Raw genomic sequence first — 26880 nt, forward strand, 5'->3', positions numbered from 1 at the left:
ACAGAGAGAAAAAAAAACACTCTGAATAGACACTTTCACTACTCTGGAGTTGACAGCACCCCATTCCCTCGACTGATACACGTTTTTAAAAAACAAAATTGGGAATCCTCTCCCCTCTCTTTACATCCATTTCACTTTTCCCTCCCTGAACGTCTACAAGTCATTAGAGGAGAGGATGAAGGCACACATGCCGGGAGATGAATGGTTTAATTTAGACTCAAATGGGATAAAGTGGGCTAATCGGAATAGCTGACAAAAGCTATAAGACGGAGAAGTGATAACCTGCAGGCGGCTTCCTTATTGCAGGAGATGGGAGTGAAGAAGTGCTGGGTTGGTTTATGGGTCTAATTGCCTGAGTCAGTGACTGACATGGAGGAAAGATTCCTCTGGGTTTTAACATTTAATGATCATTACTCGCTCACAGCCTGAGTTTTTTTTTTTTTTTTTTTAACTTAAAATGTCTATTTTGATGAATATATTTTACTTGTCCCTCAAACCTTATGACAAGGATCATATCTTTCCGTAGTTGCTGCAAACCACAGAAATGTGTGAGCTTCCTTTTTTTAACTGAATTTAAATCACGTTGATGTTGTTTTAACTATTTGTTGGGCTTTGGGCAGAAATAAGGAAATTAGGTTGATGATAACAAGTTCCTGGTCAGCAATGTGGCAAGGTTTAGGCAATGAGTATGCTGTGGTACTTTTGTTTTGTTTTGTTTTTGTTCATCCTCTGCATATTAACACTGGTGGATGCCCTCATAAAACCACAACAAATCTTCCGATGTTTGATCTTGTGTCTGTGTCTGCTTGGCAGATGTGTTGTCACCTAAGAAATGTTGTTATGATGCATATGAAACTATTTGTGGATTTTTGTCTCTAGGCCTGTTTTTGGTTTTCAAATCACTCTTTTGTCACTCCTAATTCTTCCTGCTTCTTTTTTTAGTCATCCTGGCTTTCTGGCCCAGTCTCCATATCTCTCTCTTTGACCTGTCTTTCCCTGTCTAGCCTGTCTAGTGCCTTCGCATCACTCAGATCTAAAGTTCTTTTATAGACTTAATTCCAGACAGATATGTGGATTTTACAGAAAAATACACTAGTGATTGAGAAAACCTGCAAAAGTAGCATATGAAGATGCCATTTTTATAAAGCAATCTTCATTTTAGCACAGTACATTCAGTAAAGTAGCATGTATAAAAGTCATACAAAAGGAAGTCTCCTTAACTTAAACCAAATTAAGATAGAAGATACAAATTAGAAAAACAAACAACACACAGATGGATTAAAATGTATTCCAGCTTAAGAGGTATTTAAAAAAAAAAGAAGTTAAGCCTGAGAAAACCCTTGTCTCTCAACAGAGGTGCTGTAAAAGAAAAGCAAAAAGAAGTCACATACTTAAATACTTAATAAAGGGTAAAAGGTATGGCTATGGTGTGATTAACAATAGATGTCCTCTAAGGTGACCTGCTGGTCTTGCATTATCATTAATACCCACACTGCACTTCTTGCCCAGTTCCAGCCTTTGATCCTAATATGGTCTCTTCTCACAAGATGGTGCTGGACAAACAGCTTTAAATTGACAGTTCAGAAACGAATGGGTGACCGTGTGTTGGTTCAGTGATCTTCTTTTCCACACGTCACGTGACTTATGGGATATGTATTTCTGTGTTTTGAAATAGTGGCTTGCATTTATTTTGCTCTTCTTATCGCTTGTTTCTGCTGCATCGCTGATTATACCCTTATGCTAAAAGACAGTTGATAACATTACGGCTTCACGGTACAGGCACCTGGTTTCAGACTCTTCAGTTAGCAGAAAATACAATAACCAATTAACTAAGCAGTTGAAATATTCCAAGCTGTAATTATCAGTGAGATATGTATCAATCAAATTACATATCTCATATAATTATGAGCCAGAACAAGTGAGTAGGTGTGTGACACTCATTCCATTGTTACTTGGCGTTCTATGTACTTACAGGTGATTTTGTAGCGACACCAGTTTACTTTAACAAGTTGTGTGACAAGCTGACAAAGACAAATTGTACTTTCAAAGCTTAATTATCCAAAAATCAATTCAGAAACAACAGGTCTCCCAAAAATGACCCCAGGTTGGAAAAATAAAAGCCTGCAATTATGAGAAATTATTGGTGACATGAGATTTGACATGAAAAACTAAAATTTGAATATGTTTAACATATTATTTGTAAGTAGCTGCCAAGTAGTAAGAATGTGACATTGATACAGCTATAACGCCTCCCTGGACTTAGACTAAATCTAAAAGCCAGTGTGAAGGACTTAGAAGAATCAATTTGTATAGGAAATTATATTTATAATTTTGCTTTCATTAGTGTATAATTCCCTGAAAGTAAAAATGGTTATGCTTTCAACACCTTAGCTATTCATAGCTACATTGGAAGCAGGTCCCTGACATCTTATAAAAGTCTTTGTTATAAAAGTGAAGATGGTAGATGGCTGCTGTGCCTTCAGAGACGTTTTACAGGGCCCCCATAGATTCAGTGAGACATGCAGATGTGAATAGTTGCTATAAAATGTGCTCACAGCGAGCAGAAGAAGACCCATAAACAATGGTTTTCGTTTGTAACTCTTGGGAAATCATGGACTCTAACTAGATTTACCAACAGCTAGTCTGCACCACCACCTCTGTTAAGAAATGGTTTCTCAATATTGACATAGTTCCTTCTGCCCGCTTTCAAACCAACTGTCTTCTCTGACCAGATGTGCACATCTGTTTCTTTAGGAGTTGACTCTCCTGTGTGTTAAGGGCTGTTTTGTTTCTCCAATGTACAGGTCGGTGCAATTCTCACTGGACTTCATAAACCAAGTTACTGTTTTGGGTGTGAAGTGTGCAGTCTTTGCGGTGTACCAGCCTTTATCTTAAGGTGTTGCTGGGTTGTGGATGACACATGGGACAAAGTCAAAATCCAGGAACTGCAAATGTTCACATAGCAAATCAACTCTGGAGGCTATTTTTTATGTGAACACTGAGTAGGCAAAACTAAAATCACTTAATTTCCTACTTGGCCTGATTAAAGAACCCTCTGTTATACATGTCATATAACACTGTCCCATTCAATTTAGATAAATTCAATGTCAGGCAGACTGACTGACATCAGACTGGTGTCTTAAAAAAAGTACTATTCAATGTTAGTCTAAGGAGGAAAAGAAGATCACAAAGCATATCATTAACCATTGTTGATGGTTTGAGTTAATCACTTAAATTTTTTATTTTTTTTGTTTTCCACAGAGCCAAGAAGAAGACCAAGCCCTTGAACCTTAAGATCCACAGTAGTGTGGGCAGCTGCGAGAATCTGCCCACGCAGCGCTCACCACTCCACACTGAACGATCGCTGCGATCCTTCTTTTTCCCCTCCTTCATTCCTTCCACACCTCCTGTCCATGCTGAAACACCCTCTGCAAGTAAGTGAACTTTTCTCTTTTTAATGAGCTCACACTCAAGCATTTATGAAATAAGATTTTTAATGCCTTTCATACACCCCTTGCATATTGAAATCCCCTCTGACGTGCGCTTATTTAGTACTCTGGCGATGTTTCACTTTGTGTACATCATTCTGCTCTCGCCAAGTCTACTGCAGTGAAAATTGAGCTTGGGTTGAGAGGTCATATGATGTTGTAACCCTACATTTTGTTGTATCATCTCCTCAAAAACATGCAGCCAGCTAAACATGTTCAGTTGAAGTCACTGAAGAACTATTACAATTTTGGACGTAAAATTGCAATTGTGACCTTAGTAAATGTATTTTTATTTATAATTTTGATCTAACACCTCCAAGGAATAGTCTTAAGATTGTTGTGAATTCAGAAATGGCTGAATAGAATTTTGGGGTCAAAATTCAAAAGTCAAGGTCACTGCGACCTCAAAATGTGTATGAACTTGTGAATGCAATGTCTCAAGAATATCTCCAAGGAATTTGTTCAAATTTAGTACAAACGTTCACTTGGACTCGAAGTTACACTGAATAGAATTTGGTAGTGTGAAGTCAAACATCACTCTGATCTCAGACCCTTAATTTCCCTTCTGAATGCATTATTTTAGACTCACAAATCTGCTGTTTACTTGTTTGCTTTAAAAGGTCAAGACAACATTCAATTCATTTTAAACCTACAGTATGTTATTTCTGCAGCTAGGGGTCTCTCAATCAAACAGAAGACCTAGTTTCATGACACTGTGAAGTAGCATGGAATCATGGGAATTATTGTCGGGGGAGCGAACAGGAATGTGTAGTCATTACCTGTTTCTGACATCTGCAGTAAAATGTTCAAACCAAAGACAACACACTAATGCTAACTAATAATATTTACTCATTCTGATGATTCATATTGGTTTGCCCTGCAATGGTGGTTGCGTATTTGCTATGTACTGTAAGGTAGATACAGAAGTAACTGGAAGTCATGCTGTGTAACAATATCGATTTAGTCATATATCGCCATCCTTCCTCGCGCACTAATTGATATGCCTGGGCTAATATAGATATTTTAATTGACAAATGAAAGTGATTAGTAGTAACAATCAAATCATACAAAGCTAAGCTAAGATATAAACAGACAAGATCAGACAAAATACAATATATACACTTTGCAAAGAAATTAAAACAAATTTTTTTCAATAAAGTGATGCCCCCACGTATCGTATCATGAGGTACCCTGTGATTCTCACCCCTGCTGTGTAATACACAGAGAGTTGAAGGTTAGTGTGTAGGAGAATACTTGCACACTGTGCAAGTTGTTAACCTGTTATTTTGCTGTCACCTCGGGGGGTTGGTGTCACACTTTTAAGACATCTGATGATTGTTGTGTGGCATATGCAACTAATAAAACCCTGGAATACAATGAGTCACTTAGTCAGGGAGAGAAATGAATAAATAAAGAAGGCTTCATCTCTGCTGAGAGATGGTGAAAAAGTATTCTGTTGGTTCTCTGTATCACGGCCATCTTTTATACCTCTGTGTATTGTATTTTTCTAATTATTCTAATCTAATCTAATCTAATCTAATCTATTCACACTGCATCCATTTTCATTCATCTGCCCAATTCCTTAATACACAGCCTATGAAACAGAGAAGGCAGCTAAACTGTAACTCCTATAAAGGTCAAATGCTGTTGCATAAACATTTCTGACTTAATTGCTCTTCTTTTGATTTGAAATAATCAAATACATTTAAAATTCAAGTTTCTTTGTATTCATTTGATTCCCAATCAAGATATACTGGAAAAAATGCTATTGTTGTTTGCAAATTCATTTAATTTTAAGCTTATACACTTCATTGCAGTAAGAACCCCTAATTTTGACCCCTAATTTAAGTACCCTACTCTACTAAAAATACAGTATATAATGTTAATCTTGTCCTTTTTCAATATTTTTAGTGCAGGAATGTTATATAATTATATCTTTAAGTCAAAGTCAGCTATATATATATCTGGGGAAAACAAGTGTAGACAGACACTGCAGTCATTTTTGATATCTGGGAGAAAAATAGGCCACTCATCATTCGTACCGCCATAATTATTTTTATTAAAATTTACTTAACATACAGCTCGGCAACAAATGAACAATCAGCTGGTGCCATAATGACCGGAGGTTGTGTGTCGCTGCACACTGGCAGCCTCATTGACTGATGCATGATGAGCGTAGTCCAGAAGCCATCAGTCTTAGGAGGAGATGGGGAAAGGCAGACATAATATGAAGTAATGGAGGTCGTGTCAAGGAAAGGAGTGATGTATGGGAGTCACTTATCGTGGTGAATAGCTGTAGACCTTGAAGAACATGAAGATGGGACAAAGCAGTGCATATTTGTTAGTAGGGGCATGACATGGAATAATCAAACTGAGATAAGGACATACATTACTTTTAAAAATACAGACATTGAGTCGAAAAATGAACCCTGTGGATATAAATTCACTGGCTTAGTCTCACTATGTAATGCATGCACATATATTAAGAGAGGTGGTGCAACTGCGATTTGGTTCAAACCACAATAGATAAGCTTTTCTATACCACCTACTCTTTAGAAAGGGATTTAAAGTGTGATTAAGAGCTTCATTAATGCTCACTAAATCATTTCCTAATGCTTTATTGATTATTTTAAAGCACATAAGAACCACAGCCCAAGACCTCTCAACACTGTGACACATTGAACAGTTTGAGCTCTGATCATGTGGAAAATGTAATTGAAAATATGAAAACTTAGTACCATATTTTTTAAGTACTTTGACATTTACAATTTAAGACCTAGCACATTGTTGTAACTTTTATGACGGGGTGGGAAACCTTTTTTCTGCAGGGCCATTTCAATTTTTACAACACCCTGTGAGGGTCTTACTCAATTATTAAACACATACGTCACACTAACCTCTCAGAATCAGTTTTGACTGAAGCTGTATATCTTTGGCGTGGTGTCTGGTGTCACATTATATTGATGCTTGTTGCACTTGCAATTGGTTTTTACAGTTTTGGGCCAGGCAGTGTTGATAGGAACAGGCAGTTTCTAAAATAGCTCACTTCAGTTCTCAAACTGGGATGCACACTTCAATACATCTTTCCCCAGAATATCCTCAATGCTTGAAACAAGGGGGGGTTGTTGCTGTAGCTTTGAGCTTGTTGTTGCTTTCCAGCTCAATGAGTTTGTGTTGTGGGTAGTCAGGCTCATCACACTAAACAGCCTCACAAATATAATCAGTTCGTTCAGTTTACCTTCCATGTGCTTAAATAAAACCTCTCTCCAAATGCCAGAAGGAATTGTAAAAACGGCATAAGTCAGGTAAGGGCTGCACAGTTTAAATTTGCTGGTTCGTGCTCTGTGACAGCAACTTCTCTTCCATAAATTCCTCTTTTGAATAAGAGTTTAACTTCATATAAACATGCTTGTTCAAACATACTCATGTAGGTTAGCATTATTTGAGCCGTTGTGACACATGACATTTTTTCATCACTTCTCTTTCTTGTCCGTTACACTTGCACGAAAAAAAAACCCACATTCCACTCTTTGTTTTTCAGTGGTGATACACGGTGATTGTGTGAGAACAACCTTTAAGTTATATGATTGGCTTTGAACAGGAGATAGAAAAGTATGGTTTGAAACCTCCAAACCCAAAGCCTCTAACTTACTTTGCATTTGTTTGTTTGTTTGATGCACCCTTTTGCATTGGGATTCCACCATTTATGAGTCATAGTCTGTTTTCAACCCAAAGCATATTCTTATGTTTTACTGTTCTCAATGGTATCTAAATCATCACCAAACAGCAGATTTGAGCATAAGTGAGTCAAGGTTCTTTTTCCCTGTGATGATATAATCGTATTTTTCACTGTTGATCAGACTATTCTTTTAATTAAATAATTCATTTCACATGGCTTACTTCAGGCATATGAGATTGCTTACTATCAGTATTTTTTCAGTACTTTTTGTGTCGCACAAGAGTTGATCACACCTGACCACTGAGTACTTGACACTCTATGAGAGTTGTCTCACCTGCATAGTTTTTAAGCAAAACTATTGACACTCTTATGTCAAAGATTAAACACATAATGGACTTTTCAAGACGATCACCACAAAACATTATCATTGTGAGAAGAAGCTTAATTATAGGCACCTTTCAGGACTCTCAAATTCACCTTACAAAAAATAATTACAGAATAACACCAATAAAAACAATTAAAAAACAATTAGAATACAAATTAAAAAAAAAACAATTAAAATACCGAAAGATAAGATTAGACAAAACAGCAACAGTGGAATCAGATATATTATGAGGGGTAAGCCAGGTGTGTTTTGAGATGTGACTTGAAGGTTGACAGTTCTGTTAAAGTCCGGATGTCCTGAGGGAGTGTGTTCCAGAGCCGAGGGGCAGAGCAGCTAAAAGCTCTCAGTCCCATTGTGGATAAATGGGCATAAGGGGTGGAGAGGATGCCCACCAGGTGTGTCTTAGCATGTTGCATGCTAACACCGCACATCCGAACCCTGACTCTTGTGCACATTGTCACCTCTGGAAGACAACCCTGGAGAAACGCATGACTTTTCTAAAGATACTTAGCTTTTCGCTGTTTGAAACTGCTGAGTAAGCCACAGAGTTGCAATCTGATGGGTTTGACTATGAGGACCAAATGAATGAATTACTTGAAGGGGATGGTGTCTGCAGGGTTTGCAAGCAAGACCGTCTTCTTCTTTTGGCTTTTCCCTTTAGGGGTCACCATTTTGGATCATCTTCCTCCATCTTGCCCTCTGTCTTTTGTCCTCCCATGAACCTTCTGTGGTCTTACTCTTTTCCTCCCTCCTGAAGTGTCTCCAAACCATAATCATAGATTATGGGAGCATAATCACAGCTCCCACTCCCGGAGCTCCTTTTTCAACCTTGTGACCTCCAGCTGCAGAGCCCCAACAGGTTTCACTACCATCTTATAGACCTTTCTTTTTGCTGCTTAACCTTCTGTCACACATCACGCCTGACACTCTCGTCTCCACCCACACCACCCTGCTTGCACTCTCTTCCTTAACACCTGATGGTCATATAGGTGTTTGTAGGTTTCACACATTATCATAGTGGCTTAGCGTTCAAGAACTAGACCCCCTGTCCATTATTTGTGTAGTATGCCCTTGCATTTGGGTGGGAGCGCATACTGATAATCCATTGAGGTATTGTGTCCACATTAACATTGTCTGCTCCAGGCTACATGGCGAGATAGTGCTACAGACACAGATTTAAGGACTTTTTAAAATCTTGCTGTTCCGGATGGAAGTAGCAAGTTCGATGTCTGCTGTGGCAAGGAGTCACTCATGTTTCCATCCAGAGTTTCCAGGTTCCAGGTTCCAGGTTGGCGGGCAAAACTCACTCATAAATATCGCAGACTTTTCACAACAATGTGACCTAATCCCCTCTGGCGTGATTAGCAGTTTTCCCCTTCACAGGTTTGACTGCTGAAAAACTCTGTTTTTATCACAGTTTTAAATGCTGAGAGCAGTTACTTGTGCAGTGTAACTGATACGTCTGATATGAGTATGAAAGTAATTGATCCCAGAAGGAAAACAAGGTCTATCTCTGTCTTTTCTGTGTTTTTTAAGGTCATTTTATATTTTCAGTGGCAACTTCAACATTTGCCGAACCATATCACTTGTAATCTTTTGAGCCCTTAAATCTGCAAAAGACTGTTTGTTTTTCACACTCATTTCTTTCATTAAGATTTTCACCTGCTCATTTTCTTGTAGATATTTGAATTATATATTTGCTTAAAGTAAGCATTGATATTACTTACAGTAATAACACAAAAATAATCACTTTCCAAACCCTCTGGATTTCTAGTTATTATTTTTGGAGCGGCACAGGAGTGGTGATGTGTGATAAAGTAGACAGCTGTGTGTGTGTGTGAGCCAGGTCAGCCAGTGCTAGGTCTATGTTTAAGATTAAGGACTCACAAGCCTGATTGAGGTTACCAGACCTGTCTGTTTAGGATCAGTCAGTGTCAATGTTCAGACCCCAACTGCTTTCTTTTCTTTTCTTTTCTTTTCTTTTCTTTTCTTTTCTTTTCTTTTCTTTCTTTTTCTTTTCCTTTCTTTTCTTCTCTTTTCTTTTCTTTTCTTTTCTTTCTTCTTTTACTGTGCAGTGCAGACTGTTTATTCCACTTAAAAGGCTACATGTTTTGTTCTTAATGGTCGACTTAAATATTAGGTGTTTTTGGTCTTGTTCCAAGTATTATGATAAGTTATTGTTCGTTCAAGAGGGCAGCTGTGGGTCAGGAGTCAAGTCAGCTATATTATAGCCCAACACCACAAACATCATAGTTTGTACAGCAAGAGTGTATCCAGAGGGTCTGTGGTTTGTTTTCTGGCTTCTCTAGATCTTGGGTAAGACACTGAAATCCAAATTGCACTTCACATCTGTGCCATCAGTGTAATAGAAAGGTATTTACAGTAGACGTGCTGAATGTGTGTAAATGAGTGAAAAGGCCACACTGTTCTGTGAAGTGCTTCCAGGGGTTGTCTAGACTGTTTACATTTGGACCATAAACAATAAGGCATTTTCTGGCACACAGAGGCACAATTTCAGTTTAGCTTTTGAGCCTCTGACAGAGTGAGCTCTCACAGTTGAGTGAAGCCTGAACTCATGATGATGCCTTTGTTCACTGGGATGTCGAGTACCAGTGCTGGCACTCAACCAGCACATACCACTGTGTCAACCTGTCCTCAACTATGGGTCATTTTGACCAACCCCTGAATATGACCCATAGTTACGTTTTTAGCACAGTATTTTCAACTCAATTAGGCATAAGTGTTAATGAGGATAGTGTTAATGAGGATAGTGTTAATGAGGATAGGGTTAGGGCTAAAAAAACCAGACAAGGCTAGGCAGTTAGTTACAGACAATTTGCGTTTCATGTGGTATTGTGTGTAAAAGTCTAACATGGGAAACAAACCCTTGTCGATCACATCAAAGTACAATGCTTTAACCGTTGTAAACCTCATGGAAACTACTTCATGACGACACACCCAAGGTACCAGATTGCTGTTATTTATACGGCATAATGGGTCATCAGGATTAAAACAAATGATTGTATTAATTCATCATTCAGCTTTCGTCATCATCTGAAAACACATTGATATATAGTTTGAACTCACGGCCATGAGGAAAAAAAGGTACGATTCACAGAGAACTGTGTCCGGCTCGGTTTATAATTCAGTAAATTAACACATTTCCGGGTGTAATGCTTGAAGAAAATTATACTTTTTAATGATGACATGCTTTCCCGTGGCATGTATAAATAAATACTGAGTGGAGATAGAGAAATGTATCGTAAAGTAAAGTATCATAAATAAACAATTCAAAAATAAGCAATGTAATCGTATTGGTGGCAACGATCTGCAGTTTGAATACAAGCGTTAACTCGTATTTGGGTTTAGCTCAGTTTAGCATTACTTTTTATTTACAATGTCCAAGAATTTGAGAAGAACCTGCTCCATTTTTGACTTCTCTAACAATTGTCATTGAATTCAACTTTGTGTGGAAAAAACAACAACAAACTACCAGTGAACTAAAGTGTTTGATATTATTCAGAGTTTTTTTGTTGAATAAAGGAACTTTTAAGGACTTCATAAACAATTTGATTATCTCATGCGGAACTTTAGTTGTTGCCCACATTGCTTGTATTTTTGACTGTTGATCAACAGTTGGGTTAACTAACCAGCTGCCTTTTATCAAACTTTTCATACTGTGTTTACTAAAACAAAAAGGTTCTTAGATGACAGCATGTCTTCTAGTCAAATTGTTCTCTCTTTAGTGTTTTTCAGTTTGTCAATGTTTTGCAGGTTGTATGCACTCTTTTTTAGTTTAACCCTTAGAACACAGAGCATTTTGGCTGCTTTTTTACATTAGTATGTTTAAAAGTACAGTATATACAGAGGGTATAAGAATGTGCAATATTGAGTGTTTTATATCCTTTTGTACACACACACACACACACACACACACATATATATATATATATATATATATACATATATATACATATATGCTACATTACATTACATAACATTACAGAGCCTGAATATGTGACCCCCAGGATGTCCATATAAGGAGTTGTGTATTATTCCCTCGGCAGATTAAGTAATCTGAGCACCAAGGGTTAAAGCTCTTTTCTCTTTCCAACTAATGAAACCCTGAAGAGAAGGGGGTCACAAAGCCACTCAATACACAAGTGAACTGGTCAATAGTTCTACATTTGTTCCCATAGTTAGTTTAACACAGATACGGCAGGTGTTAAACACCATCACAAGTCAGGAGTCTGTCTGAATCCTACTGTATCTTTATTGAGAGGTTGTCTTAACACACATTAAAAAAGATACCCCTTAGTTTCTGTGGTTTGCTCACTTTGACTTGTCAATCCTGCAAGTCATAAATAACTATCTACAGTAATAGCTAATTAGCTGGGTAGCATGTAAAAGTCTGTTCTTGTACAAATGAGAGAGAGAGAGACAGCAAGTAGAAAGGAGACTGAATGAATGATTAATTCATCATATAATGCTTGTTATGTCACACAGTTAAACTCACATTCTGTGGAAACACCAAGTATCTGCAAGGCCTTGCAGAGATACTTGTTTCATCCAAGATAATTGCTATTTTTCTTCTGCTGTGATTGCTGCTGCTGTCAGTTGATCACAAGGAATTAGTGAGTGTGCGTGTGTGTTTGTGTGTTATTTGTAAAGTCAAAGATGACAGCATGATATTCTGCAAAAAGGCTGATCGACGTGTAGCTGTTGTCATAGAAACTGTGAAACCTGGTTTTGTGTCTTGTTCATCACAGGATTCCCCCCCTCCCCCCCACATAGAGATATTTCGTTGGAGAGAGGGAGAGAAACGCCATATTAATTCCATCCTTCTCTTAGTTCTTAATGCAATTCCAAGCAAATATTTGATCAGTCAGTGAATGTTGACCTTCTGAAAAGTCACAGTAAAACAACTAGATCAGGAAAGACAAGAGTATGTGCACAGCAACCTTTAACACTAATGCAGCACATTGTGCTGGAAACACCCACACATTATTTTACTGTCCTATTCACTTTTTTTCCTTTGCTCTAAATATTCCAGAATGTACATGCAACACATAATGTTTGACTCTTTTTTTTTTTTTTTTAATTAAGGCTTTCTTGCTGAAACTGTATATTATGGGGTTTGGTATTTCGAGCCACAGATTATATCATACCACCATGTCCCTTGCTTTTGATTGTATTCAAGGTTATCCAAACGACCGGACTGCCACTCTCTGCTCACAGAGCTGTAAAACCTTGATTCTCTAAATGAGGAGTGAAGGTGTGGGTGAGATGATATATTATTGACGCTGCCAAAAATGAGAATAATAACAATTTTATTATGCTTAATGCGGCACATTATATCTATATTTCACCTCCATGGGGATGAGCCCTGTTTAGCTCTCCGTCAATCACTTGGAAAGGCCTCGTTGTATAATGTGACATATACTATATTTGAATCTAAATAGGCACCTAGATTTGAGCAGTTCCTTTTTTCGTTAATGCACATGCACACACACCAGTCCCTCCTTTACATGTTATACTCACACAGACACACAGAATCGTGTTGTATATCAGTAAGTATTTCGGTTAAAACACACAAGACACACATAACCTCCTTGGCCCAATGTTTGTCATCATGTGACCAATCAGTGGAGGAGGGGGAAAGCATAGGCTTAATTAAGCTGAAGCCTATCAGAGAAGATGGAGGAGGACACTGTTGTCTGGCGCCTTGGGGTTCCTGTGTGCTCATCTGTCACACTAATACTAGCACACACGCACGCACACACACACAGGTTTTGCCGCAATATTCTTCTAAGTATAATTCATTGACTTCCATTCATTTGGACAGCCTAAACAAAGCATGATCTCTAATCTTGACCATAATCAGTTAATGCTTAAGTCTAACCTTAACCTAACCATAATTCAAATCTTAGCTCCAAGCTTTCCTCAGAAATGAGGTTCTGCCTCATTAGGACCAGGTTTTGGTCTCCAAGAGGACTACTGGTCCTGAAAGGGTTGGTGTCTATGTCAGAAAAAGGTCCTTAAGTAGTGTAAGAAACAAACAAAAGAAATACTGAAACGCAAACTCAGCATGTTAGTAACATTGATATTTTGTCGGGATTTCTATCGCGGTGTAAGTGGCAATTTACATTTTAGTCATTTTGGATTTACATTGGCATGTAGACTGTGGCTCTCAGATAGGGCTGCATCAGACATGGGCTTGAATCTCAGAATCTTAAGCCAAAATGATGTCATACACATACATACTCTGCAGGTGTTTACAGCAGAGTTCTCCACGCTTCTCACAGACACAGTGCTCCACTGTCACGCGCGTGTGCATATATGTTTTCTTGCATTTCATCTATTCATCTACATCTATTGCATGATCTTTTTATGACCGGCATGTGTGAGTACACATGTGAGCTTGTTCTAAAAAGTGCTTAGCAATGTCAATCTGCACACCCCTGTTCTTTGAGGACCAAGGGGATCGTCAAAGGCTGCCGTCAAAGAGAGACAACAGAATAATCAGCTTTTGTTGCCAAAGACAAACAGCGATGTCAACAGTGCACACGCGATGACAAACGGCCATAAACAAGCTGATGACAGGTCCAATCATCTGCCAGTCGCCAACAAGGCCGACAAGAAGCAGATGATGTCAGTTCCCCCCTTTATTGAGTTATCAGATTGATTGAGTGTAATTGGGCAATGCATCGGAGTGCAGAGAGAAGGCACTAGGCCTCCAGAGAGACCTGAGGATGATGGGAAGAGGAGTGTTTTAGGAACCAGGACCACGAGATTAGAGCTGACGATGACTGAGGATTGCCATGTAATCATCAAATAAGACTGAGTGAGCCCCTCACCAGATGAAAAGATGAGCATCTGCTTCAGTCCAACAGCAATTATTATGTGGAGACATGACTGAAGTGTGACTCAGAATCAACTTAATTGGCCACATATGAGCGAACATACAAGGAAATTGACTGTTTTTTTCCTTTTTTCTGTGTACGCAAAGACGCGGCTTAAAATTAGGAAACTCAACAAATAAGTTAAACGGTAAATAAATGATTGTACAGAAGGGTTACAATAAACAACAGCAGAAATTGTTAAACAAATGAGGTAGATGATTGGGTTAGACTGTGTAATAACAGATTTTACACACACACACACACACACGCACGTGACGGCAGATGCTGACGTCTACTGCCTCTACCTACCAGTGTTGCCAGATAGAGCTGATGATTTCCGGCCCAGAATCTGATAAAACGATACAAATTACATGCAAAAATATTATTATTTATTAATTATCATTTCCTTCATATTTATTTTGGTACTTATGCGACTCATACAGCGACATTGTCAGTCTGCCACCACAGTAAGACTCCAGACTACGCATGGCTGTCTCGTGGTCTTCATCTTCACAACACTTATCGCTTGGATCAGTGGGAAAGAGAGCTGCAATGCAAGAGAGAGAGAGTTAAAGTGCATTACAACAACCATTTGTCTTATAAAAGCAGCCTTCGCCAATGTATGGTCCTCTTTTCACATGCACTAATTTACTACAAACAACAGCACTAACAATTAACACACAGAGCGCATGCACATGATGTGCTTTTACATGGTACAGTCAAATATCTAAAATAATTGTTTATATCCACAATGATTATTTTATTTTTTAAATAATTAGAAGCAGACAGACGTGTGTGTGAGATCTTGTCTTAATGCAGAACAGACCGTTGGATGAAACGTTGAACACGTTTCTAAACAAGCACGACTTAGGGCATCACCAGCTAATAGATCCATATGCTTTAAGACAGTCAGAAGAAGAGAAGCCTATGTAAGACTGTGTCAGAATTTGTATGTCATTAACCTTATTCAAAGAAACCATGGTTGACTGTTAACATTGGCTCCAACCAGGTTTAATTCATCCAGTGAGGGAATGTCTGCCACCACTTTCTTAAAATTGCTTTCATCTGAAACTGTAATCCACAAATCGGATGCAAGTTCTCAGAGAAGTAGTTATTGTCACGCAAAGGACGCCTCTGAGGCTCTTCAGCACAAATGATCTCATGTGTGTCCTCTTGGGTTTTATTTTGTCACTTGAAAGCTGCCACTTTTATAGCTCATTTGTTGACTGAGCTGTTTTACCGTCTGAGAATGCCACAGAAATGCAAAAAAAAAATAAAACAAATGAGAAACAGCATTTGTATTTTTCTGCACAGCTCTCCTGTCACTGAGTTATTGCCAGACACTGCGTTACAAGAATGCACTTTTATCTCCGTGCTTTACATATCTGCCGTTCTCACCTATAGCCTTAAGAGGTGGCAAATAAATGTATTGGCTACTGAGTCGTTGGAAACACTAATGGACCAAGCGGAAGGCTTTTGTTGTGAAAATCTTTTGAAGCAAGAGTTTCTCATAAATGGAATACAGTTAGCACAATGGTCGCCTTATCATACAACAGGGGTGAGGGACCTTTTTTCTGTTAAAGGTCATTGCATGTTATAAAATCTTTTGCTGGCTTTATAGTCTTTGTAATGCCATGACTAAAAATGCTTCTCTTTGGCAACTTATCTGGTGTCAGTGGCCAGCCGTGCATTTAGCACCTAGGCCTTCAGTGGCATCCTTCCTGAATTAATTCACCTCCGAATAACATCATTATGGCTATATAAACCATCAATATGATGCAGAAATGCAGTATAATGAGTCGTTGCATCACAGTTAAGCCAGAGTAAATGTGATTATTAAAGCGACAAACCCATGTAAGCACAATTAAACAAGTCTCACTGCAGCCACAACTGCGACACAAATTAAAAAAAAACATCAATCACCTAATGAGGATATTACTAAAAAAAGACAATAAAATGCATTTTACTCACCAAAACTCCTGCTTATTTGTAGACAAAATCCATCCTCTTCAATCTCACAAATGTCTGTGAGTTTCAGTTCCAACGCAAGCTTGCCTGTTCTTAGAAATGCCCAGCTTTTCCTTTTCTTTAATAGTCCGTGTTGAAAACGGCTTTGTCAGTAATTCTGCGACCACATGAATTTCTTCCCCTCCTTTCAGCCATCGTGGGTTGAGAAAACCGCTGTTAACTCGCAACAAACTCACACAATTTTCTCTCATCCAAGTAGCTGCAGATACAGTTTGGTAGCTCTGACTGATATACACTCCTTTGACCATCCAATCAGAGGATGTGAAAACGCTGACACTACTGTACGCCTGCGAGATGGCTCTGCCGTCACCAACTTAAAATTGGATTGGTTAAAACAACAATTTCATTGCCATTTATTTATATACACATACAGTCTGCAAGATTCTGCAGGTGTTTAGGCTAGCAGAGAAGGCCTGATGGTGGTCCCACCAGGCTGGTGTTAAATGGTAATGATGATGGTGCTACTACCAACTTGTTTTTTGGGGTTTTACCTTCACTTTAAAACTGAGAATGCCACAAAATGCAAAATAAATTAAATGAGAAACAGCATTTGCATTTTTCAGCACATCTCTCCTGTCACTGAGGTATTGCCAGACACTATATTGTGTTTTTTACTTTACTTTTAGGACACAAATTCAGCATGGTAGTGTGTATTTTTGACATGCATACGTATAGTGAATTAGCATATGCCCCCAATAATACCTCAGACTACCTCTCTCCCCCATATGGTTGTGTTCATCAAAGAGTAAAATTAGAAAAACTTAACGAGTTCAGAGAATACGATTTGGTTTTCACGGACCCACAAACAAAATCTCAGTTATTTTTTTTAGCAACATCACCAGTGGTAGTTAGCGGTCCAAAGTAGAGCTGTTAATACTGTGCCACCTGCAGCTCATACCGTCACTAAGATAAAGAAGAAATGGTTTTCTATAAAAACGGTTTATAAGGAAAAAAATCTCACCTCCTTAGGGTAATTGATGTCTGCAAAAAGAGGAAGGTGAAGCTAAGTCCCTGTCACTAATGTGGATGAAACATTTTTGCTCTGGCAGTCATTTAAAGCAGCTATATCAATTAGAATGGACTCAAATGGTGCTCTTATCCTATATGTCATGAGCCAGAGAGCTGAAGCATCACCTCAGTCACCTACAGAAAGTAGCCGATGTTTTGCATAGCATGTGCTCCCCACACCCACTTAGCAGATGCATGATTAGATATAATTATGAATTGCAAAACTAAGTGGAACGGATTAATAGAGTCATTTATGGATTTATTTTTTTAAATAGCTTCCGTACCGACACATACAGACAGTATTTATACCTGAAAGAAAATTCAAAACCTGAAAAATGCTACAGATACCTTTTCTTTTGTAAGAGGTTAATTGTGCGAGCATTTACCAAAAAGAGAAAATAATTATGTTGTTTCTTCTTCCCCAGACACTCTCTCAGTGCCTCGCTGGTCCCCACAGATTCCCCGAAGAGATCTGGGAAACTCAATAAAACACAGGTAGGCCTTTCTCTTGTGTTTGTGAAACACTCATACATTAGATATGGAACGCAGGTCAAATTCAAATGGCCTCTTGCTTATCTTACTTTATATTCTCATATCTGTCATATTCTGTGCTCTATTTATGTTGTAATTGGGTGGGTTTTGTTCAAATTGTGTACTTTAATGTTTCCAACTTTCATCTGCTGTTTTGTTTTTTATGTAAAGCACATTGAGTTGCCCCTGTGTATGGCACAATATCATATTATTATCATGTGTGACCTCGGTAACGCTACACAATATGGGTTTTTTCTGCGTGCTGAAAGTCACATGCAGCCAGCCTGAGCGCAAATGTCATTTATTGTGCCTTTGTTTGAATGTTCTGTATTATTTTAAGAGAAATATCATTTTTCCCACAAACATCTTGAGATGCCAGTTTGCATAATCTCAATGTGTGCCCTTGAACATAATTGGCCTCTTCGAATAGGTGCATTTGTGTTGCTGGTCACAAAAGATCACTGCAGCTTTATTGCCTCGTCTCTGCTGTAAGATTTCTTTTTGGCGAATCTTCAGCTGTCACATCATCATTCATATTTGACAGCAGCGTCCATTATAAATTACATCAGGTGGTGGAGATGTCTCTTCAATTGAGGTGAAGGAGGGGCCTACTAAACACATTTCGATTCTGTCAAACAGCATTAGTCACTTGCCATTAGCCAGCCAGCCGTACTGAAGGCAACAACGGTGACCTGCTTTAACCGCTTGTTCTGCCGGTGTGGGGAAATCGGTGGTTATAACACATCATACTATTGATTTGTTTGTTCGACCAGTGATTGTGTTGGAATTCTAAATAATAATTGAGACCTTCCAGCTCCCATAACTGGGACAAATCATCTTATTGATGATCAACTTCATGGCCTCAGTCTTGCACTGCAGAGCGACTAAGATGTCTAAGGTGACCAAGGTGTGCATTTGCACAAGGTTACCGAAGAAATGAAAATGAAGTGGACCCAAACCAAATGTGCAAATGCTGGAGAGTGGGAAGGTGAGCGCACTCACTGAAGTACCCTCTTCAGGCATCTATTATGCTCACAGAAAGGCAACACAGGGAATTTGAGGCCGTCTTTTGTAAAAGCCGCCTGTCATAATGAGTGAGCCTGAAGAAAGCAAAAGGTCAGAAGCTGTGATCTCCTCATGCTAATCCACAGCTGTATGTCATTTGAATGTGCAACAAGCTGAAAGTGTTGTCATGTGTTTTTATGTTCTCTCTCTCTCCCTCCTCCTCTCTCTCTCTTCTTTTGTGCTTGCAGGTTTTCCACAAAATATTGGATGTCCCAGACATGCATAGTGTGCGGAAAGGGAATGTTGTTTGGACTGAAATGTAAAAACTGCAAGTAGGTTTTTCTTGATAATTATTTGCACAATTGGTTGGGATTTGTGTTTGCTGAGAACTTATTTACTGATTATAGCCATAGGAAACATTCATACAATAATAAATCAGCAAATTCCATCTCTTAGTTTTTTTCTCTACATGTTAATGTTCCCACTTTTCATAGGTTGCCTACACAGGTCCATTATTGCAACACATTACCCACAATTATCTCTAAGCCAAGGTCGACCACATTAACCCATGTCCTATGGCCCAACCTGTCACCTGTGATTCAACGTATGTTCTATAGTCACTCACATGAGATGGGTTTGATCTCAATTGGGCCTCATCAGGTCACAGTCATTCACTTCTGCCTTCATGTAAGAGGGAACAACTTTTCAGCTGCTTTCTTTTCTTGTTTACTTAATTTTTACCTGTAATCTTGTAATAAATTCTATTATGACATTTTAAGAAATGCAATGTAAATATATTTTTGTACAAAAACGTGTCATGTGTCCCTCCCCCACTGCTCATATTTTTGCAAATCAGTTCTGGTGACTCATAAACAAACACCAGACATGGGTGAAAACACTCTCTGGCAAAAGAAGCAGCAACAACAAACAAACACTAATCAAATTCCATGTCCTTTGGTATTCAACCAGGCTGAAGTGCCACAACAAATGCACCAAAGAAGCCCCACCTTGCCATTTACTAATCATACAGAGAGGTGGACGAGAATCTCTCAAAGGTATTTTGTGTTGTATGTTTCCGTTGATTTATGTGTTAATCTGGTGCAGAGGCTGGATTTGCCGGTGGTGTCGGTTTTCATTCTCAACAAAAGAAGAAACTTCCCAGTCAAGATTTACTCATTTATACATTGTGCTTGCTGCTTGCTCTCCACTGTTTGCTCTTCCAACTTTTGCTGGCTTTTGTTTACAATCAAAGGATGTATGTATGCTAGTAATGATAAGTTTGTCTGTAATTACCTCAAAATGAGTATGTGTCACTTCAGGCCATTTTGTCCTTATTGTTCGTGTTGTATTATAGTATAGTATTAATTATGAAATATTTACCACTCTCTCTCATTGCAGAACTCTGGTTCTTGCTCCGGCCGCCAGTACTTCTAACACCTGTTTCTTGTTAACGCCGCTCCTCAGTTATATATGATGTCAGTTCAAATTCAGCACTTAACCAGATTGTCTTTCCAGTTAACTGCAAGAGTTCCTGCATTTCCGCCCACCTGCAAATAGTCATTACAGTACAATGTTTGCTTTTAAACTTGTTAAAGCTGTTGCTCCCGGTAGCATTCCCCTCACCCCTCATTATTTGCATTTTAGCTGATAAGTGGAGAGAACTGCCTCTTTTGGCAGTTCTGATTTAACATGTAACAAAAAATATATATCCCTGACAGCAGCTTTAAACAGAATATTTCTATATAAAGTATGGTTGTGCAGGATTTAGAGGATACATGCAAATGTTTGCTCTTAATCAGTAATATAACGTAATTACCATTTTAATTAAAATTGGCAATTGATAAGAACTTTTATGTCAACTTGCTCAAAACTTATAATTTCAGAACCCGAAGGTCACTGAAGACAAGAGCTTTAAATTGAGTTGTGTATATGTGGATGATTGGATTAGAACTCGATTTTTAGATTGTGAATCCATGTTACCATGCCGCAGTTTTCTGTCCTCCCATTGTATGTTTCAGTGTTTCAGTCCTTTGAAACCACTGCCAACACGTCTTTCCAGTAGAGTTCCTATTCAAAAAAGTCAAAGGTCTTCTGCTTGTTTAAGAAGATAAAAATAAGTTATCCACTGTTTAATAAAGCCACTTACGTGTGACAGATGTGATTGCGTCATGTGATATTTGCACTGAGAGAGAGAGAAGAAAAATGTACATCATCTGCTATCAATACTGAGATTCTTTTGTCCTCTCTACCCCCTCCAGATCAACAAGGAACGACTCAAGGTAAGGCCACTAATTAGACTTCTTTTATTCGACGAAGGACAGTTTGATTTTTTTTGTCTGTATGAGATAACAAATGATGGCGTTCAAGAAAGGGCATTTTGCTAATTTTCCATTATAGGCAGGTGCTGTTAATTGCTCATTTTACTTAAACTATCTGATGAGTATTGTTGCATTGTTCCTCTGGGCTTCTTTTGTGTAGTAGCTCGTCTGGTACGGACTGAATCAGTGCCATGTGACATCAACAACCCGCTCAGGTACACAGACCTGCACATCAGTCAGACGCTCCCCAAAACCAACAAAATCAACAAGGCAAGTGTAAAAAACTAAAGTGGGCATTACAGTTTGTTTGTTACCTGTCCTACATACCACACATTTTCCATTTTGTGGGGGAATGGTTATGAGTCATCCGGTCTTTCCCAGGGGATCATGACACCATAAAAAAAGTATCTTCTGGAGTATAAATGTTTGCACAGATGAGTTCTCCTCATACACTGAATGTTTTGCAGCCAACACATTCAACAATTGATTACACAGTAACTCACAGAGAGCAAAAGTTAGATGGTAGATATGAGATCATTATAGATGCACAGCTTTTGTGCTTGTCAGGTGAAAATGCTGGCAAGGAATTGCCAGAGCTCATGGATAATGTTTGTGTTAACAGACCCTTTTTTATCATTTTCAACATCAACATTTCAATCCAATCCAATACAATTCATTTCTAAAGAACCTTTAAAGCAACACGGTTGACCAAAGTGCTCGACAGCAATAATGCACAAAACAAAACATGAACAGAACACATGTCACATTCAAAGTGTGAAACGAAACATAAATTTATGTTTCGAAACATAGATTTACCAGATTAAAACAGATTAACAAACATAATGAGGAGGTCAGTGTAATTCCACTCGTGAAGGCCCACCACTGATGCCCCCTGAGCTTCGCTTTCACGAGTTGAAGATGTTATGATTTTTAATTTTCCCAACAAAATCTCGATTCACCTAATGATTTCATTTAATTCTAGGAGTCAGCTGATTGAGTCCAATATGCACCGATGTGACGTGAATATGATAAAGTAGTTGTCTTGATTCCTTTTTAGCTAATCTTATTTTTCCACATGTTGGAGCATCATTAAATGCACCTCTCATTATAATTGTAAGAGCGCTTCCTGTGTGTGAACATCTGCAGCCCTACACAATAAAAATCTATCTTTGCCAGAAAGGAAAAACCACAGCATTTTGCACATTGAGATTGATTACCTCTGTCAGAAATGTTTCAAATCTACGCAATTTAAAATGAATGAAAACCAAGTGCCTGGAAGGTGGAAAATCCATCTAGAAGTTTAGTAGTGTGACACAGAGAGGCTAAAAATAAAGTTCAACCATTGTGTAAAAGAGAATCAAAATCTGTCATATTAAATCTGTTGACCGTCTTCTTTCTTTCTCTTCTTAGGATCACATCCCAGCCCCGTACCAACCGGACTCAAGCAGTAACCCCTCCTCCACCACTTCCTCCACTCCATCCTCTCCAGCGCCTCCCCTGCCCAGCAGTGCCACGCCCCCCTCGCCACTACACCCCTCCCCACAGTCTGCACGGCAACAGAAACAGTTCAACTTGACAGGTATTGCCTTGTAGACAAGATTATCACGAATCGTTTATGAGCCTATCAACATAACCGGTTTTGATCTTGAATAACGTTTCATAAATAAGCTTAGAGAAAAAAAAAAACATTCGCTTCATAATCTTCACAATATACAGGGTTTTTTTCAGTATCACAGTAATTGTTAGTTCCAGTGTTGTAGTGTCGAGAGGACTGTAATTCAATAAGATTCACAGATGACAGATGACTGAGTATCTGAAGCCTTGACAACATGATACTTTCAGCTCAAGTCCAACTAAAGTCCTTGGATCAATGGTACCAAAAAAATAAAGCCGGATTAATGATGAGGCTAAACATGAGTGTAAAGCCAATGTCAGTTCTGACGTCATGAGAAGCACCGAAATGATCAAAATGATTCCTGAGGGTGGGCATGAATAAAACTTTATTCTTTGAGTCGGTGACTCAGAAACACAAATGTCAGCCTAATGATGGCAATGGAGGAAATGTCAGTAGGACACATTATTGAGGAGACTGTGAATGACTGTGAGATTTAATGTCAACCCAGTCGTCAAGGTGTTGTGGACTGACTGACAAACAGCCTATGCCAAACTTCTTACAAGGCTTAAAACTGTCAGCCTATTCTTATATCTATCATCAGTAGCGTACCGTGGGGTTTCAGTCAGGGCCTTCAGTAAAAAAAAAACAAAAACACATGCACAACCACATACAAAACACACTATTATGCACTTATGATGAGACTTATTATGAAACAGTTGATCTGCAACAACCATAGCGCACACCACTGCACATCTATACAGTGGATTTAGTCAGCCACCGATTGTGCAAGTTGTGAGAGACAGAATGTGAAAAAATCCTGGAAATCACATTGTAGGATTTTTAAAGAATTTATTTGTATTTGTGTCCACCATCATTTACAAATAAATTATTTAAAAATCCTACAATGTGAGTTCCAGGATTTTTGTTTTCACATTCTGTCTCTCACAGTTGAAATGTACCTATGATGAAAATTACAGACCTCTGTCATCATTTTAAGTTGGAGAACTTGCACAATCGGTGACTGACTAAATACTTTTTTGCCCCACTGTAGGCTACGCCTGTGTGCCTGTGGAAGCTTGTGAAAGTGCGATTGCTGAGTGACATTACCACCACATCGTCCGTTATGGCACTCAGCAATCGCACTTTCACAAGCTTCCACATAAACACAGGCGTAGCCTACAGTGGGGCAAAAAAGTATTTAGTCAGGCACCGTTTGTGCACGTTCTCCCACTTGACAGAGGTCTGTAAGCATAGGTGTCAGACAGGCGGGGAACACGTCCCCGGCTTTGTCCTCACCACTTCTAAAAAATTTTTTTATCAATTTATCATTAACACTAGAACTACCGTAAATGATGTACCTCTTGGGTGTAGGTCTTCCTCTTGAAATAATTTCCCTCTTTTCTCCAAACGATCGGCGTGAAAAGTGCACACGAAGGAGATCAGAAACATGATGGATCGGTGGTGTTAATGCAGTGATCATAGCTTACATCAAAACCCGCCAAAGGTTCAAATGTCGTTGATGACATCACTGGGGGCTAGTGCCAGACACATTGCTGGGCCTGGGGCGTTCTGTCACTATGATATCACATTTTCATTGGCTGACGACACACGTCAGTCAAAGTTATAACCAAATAGGAAATGGCAGCTTCAACGAAAGGCCAGCAATACTACGAGAGCAGGTCCACGGAGCTATGATGCGTTTAATGACATTATGGAAAATCCAGCTCAGCTTCACAAACAATAACCATATTCTTTCTGGAAATATAATCATAACATACTGAAAAAGTAATTGATTTCAGACACACATTAAATTGATTATTTAAAAATAATAATAATAAACACTTTTTTGATATTGTCAAGGCCAGCAGAGAAGGCCCTGCTGTCCCTGACAGCCCACCACTGTCTATCATAGACTGGCATCTATCAGTAGTTGATATGAGTAAATTAATAACCAGGCGTATCTTTGTGTGAACTTTGTATTTGTTTTGTGAAGCAGAACTCGGTCTCATCATTCTTTCATTTACTAATTTGAGTGTAAACAAACAGACGGATTAGCTTGGCAACGCTTCACACTCCAACTCTCCCCTCTGTCTCTTTCTGCAGCCTCCAGTTATTTCAAATACAAGCAACAATTTATCTTCCCAGGTAAGCCTCTCATAATTGATCATTACCCCTACCCACAATGCACTGCAACTTGCCCGGGATAAGTGAGGAGGAGGGCTCTTTTGATGTCGCCATGATTTTCATCTCCTCATCTTGGCCTGCTTTAAGACTCCCTGCCCTGACACCCACTCATTGCTTTTCGCATTCGGTCCTCGTAATGAATTGTCAATGCCCGGACTCTTTGCCTTTGTCCACACTGGCACCACAGAGCCTTTGCTCATTTTGCAGGTTATTACACCGCACACAACCTGAAGTGGTGTGAGAAAAAGAAAAGAAAAGTAAGATTGAGATATGGGGAAGAGACAGATTTTTGGAAATAATTGTTACCACACATACTGTGTCTGACTCCTTCCCACGTAGATCTACCTTCTACTGTGCGTGCTGCATAGTACCGTGGTGAAACACTACCACTTACTGCTAATACCATCAATCTAAGGCTCCATCCATACGACTACATTTTCTTTTAAAAACTGCATTTCCAGACGAGCATTTTAGCTCCATTTCAGAAGTAACCTGGGTCCATAGTAATATGCCTAAAACATATATCACATACTGTATATCCTTCCATGTAAACTGGGCATAAACATGTTGGTGTAAACAGGAAGTTGAATCTCTCCTCTGAGCCAATGACCGTGAAAGTTATTGCAGCTAAGTAAACTTCTCAAATTGTTGAGCTCTGAAATGTTGGGGTCATGTGGACACCGGGGCGGGATTTATGCATCTTTAAACGCATATGGAGTTGTATGGATGGAGCCGAAACCTGAGTGGAAAATGTGCTGCATTCATTTAATTAAATTCAAATTAAATTCACTGTAAATCGTGGGTCTTGTTTTGTCTCTACAAAGGTGATCGCTTCACACCACTGGATAATTAGAGCCTAGAAAACCTCCTGGCTTGCTGGTCTTAGGAGTAAATCCTTGCAAATATCCATTCACACGCAACACAGAAACACAAAAACAGGTCCTCCTGCCAGGCTTGTAATACACCATGCCACAAAGGGAACGTTTTCTGCTTCCACTTTATGTCACAAATTATCAGAATGTTCCAACACAGATGGCTAGTGTGGCAACAAATCTTCCGATGTATTTCAAAAGTAATTTCAAAGCGCCAACAGCTGACCCTGTTGCATTTTACATGTTCAACACAAGAGTACAGAGTTTTATCATAATATGACTGGCTTTTTGATCAGATCACATGAATGTGTCTTCATGAATCTCTAATGCAGAGGAATATTATTTATTAGATATTAGATATTCTTCAAAACACCGGAAGCATTCTAAACAATGTTTAGGATTCAAATTCCTTTGTTCTAATTTGCTGGTTTTATATTTTTTGACTCTTTGCAGATGTTGCTCCAGAGGCTCCACCCAGCAGAGCACCGCAGGTCATCCTCCATCCTGTAGTGTCTGAGCCAGGGTGAGTCATAATAGAGAGTTTATTCAACAAAACAGAAATAAATTTAGAAAGTCCAGCCAGTCCAGTCGTCCTCAGATTCATCTCTTCTTTAAGTTAAGTTTTTCCTTTGTTCTCCTGTGTTCACCTCTGTTCTCTTCTCCATCTCACTTCCTCCGTGTGGCAGATGATCAGAGGCCAAGTCAGATTTATTGGAGCACAGATATTTGGCTGACAATTTCAGTGCTGACGTGAGGAAGAATCACAGACTAATGTTAGCATGGCCTTTAGTTCATGCTACACTAGGGATGCCAACCAGATTTCCACTGGCTCTTTGAGGAAGCCAGTGGTCATGATAAAACAACC

At 38.9% G+C, this 26880-nt stretch overlaps 1 protein-coding gene across 4 annotated transcripts in view; it reads left to right on the forward strand.

The window, feature by feature from the left end:
- The window catches only part of ksr2 (kinase suppressor of ras 2), a 94636-nt gene that overhangs the window by 40799 nt on the left and 26957 nt on the right, over window positions 1-26880 (forward strand). For 3 of the 4 annotated variants that reach the window (XM_044027063.1, XM_044027061.1, XM_044027064.1), the window contains 9 exons: window positions 3262-3434; window positions 17916-17985; window positions 19275-19358; window positions 19996-20081; window positions 21285-21305; window positions 21505-21614; window positions 22755-22923; window positions 25063-25104; window positions 26469-26538. In XM_044027063.1, coding sequence (XP_043882998.1) covers window positions 3262-3434; window positions 17916-17985; window positions 19275-19358; window positions 19996-20081; window positions 21285-21305; window positions 21505-21614; window positions 22755-22923; window positions 25063-25104; window positions 26469-26538 — 825 coding nt within the window. The remainder of the gene's footprint in view (window positions 1-3261; window positions 3435-17915; window positions 17986-19274; window positions 19359-19995; window positions 20082-21284; window positions 21306-21504; window positions 21615-22754; window positions 22924-25062; window positions 25105-26468; window positions 26539-26880) is intronic. The other variant, XM_044027062.1, reaches the window with a different exon arrangement.

The sequence above is a fragment of the Solea senegalensis genome, linkage group LG5 (genome assembly GCF_019176455.1).
Source record: "Solea senegalensis isolate Sse05_10M linkage group LG5, IFAPA_SoseM_1, whole genome shotgun sequence".
In the NCBI taxonomy this organism is placed as follows: Eukaryota; Metazoa; Chordata; class Actinopteri; order Pleuronectiformes; family Soleidae; genus Solea; species Solea senegalensis.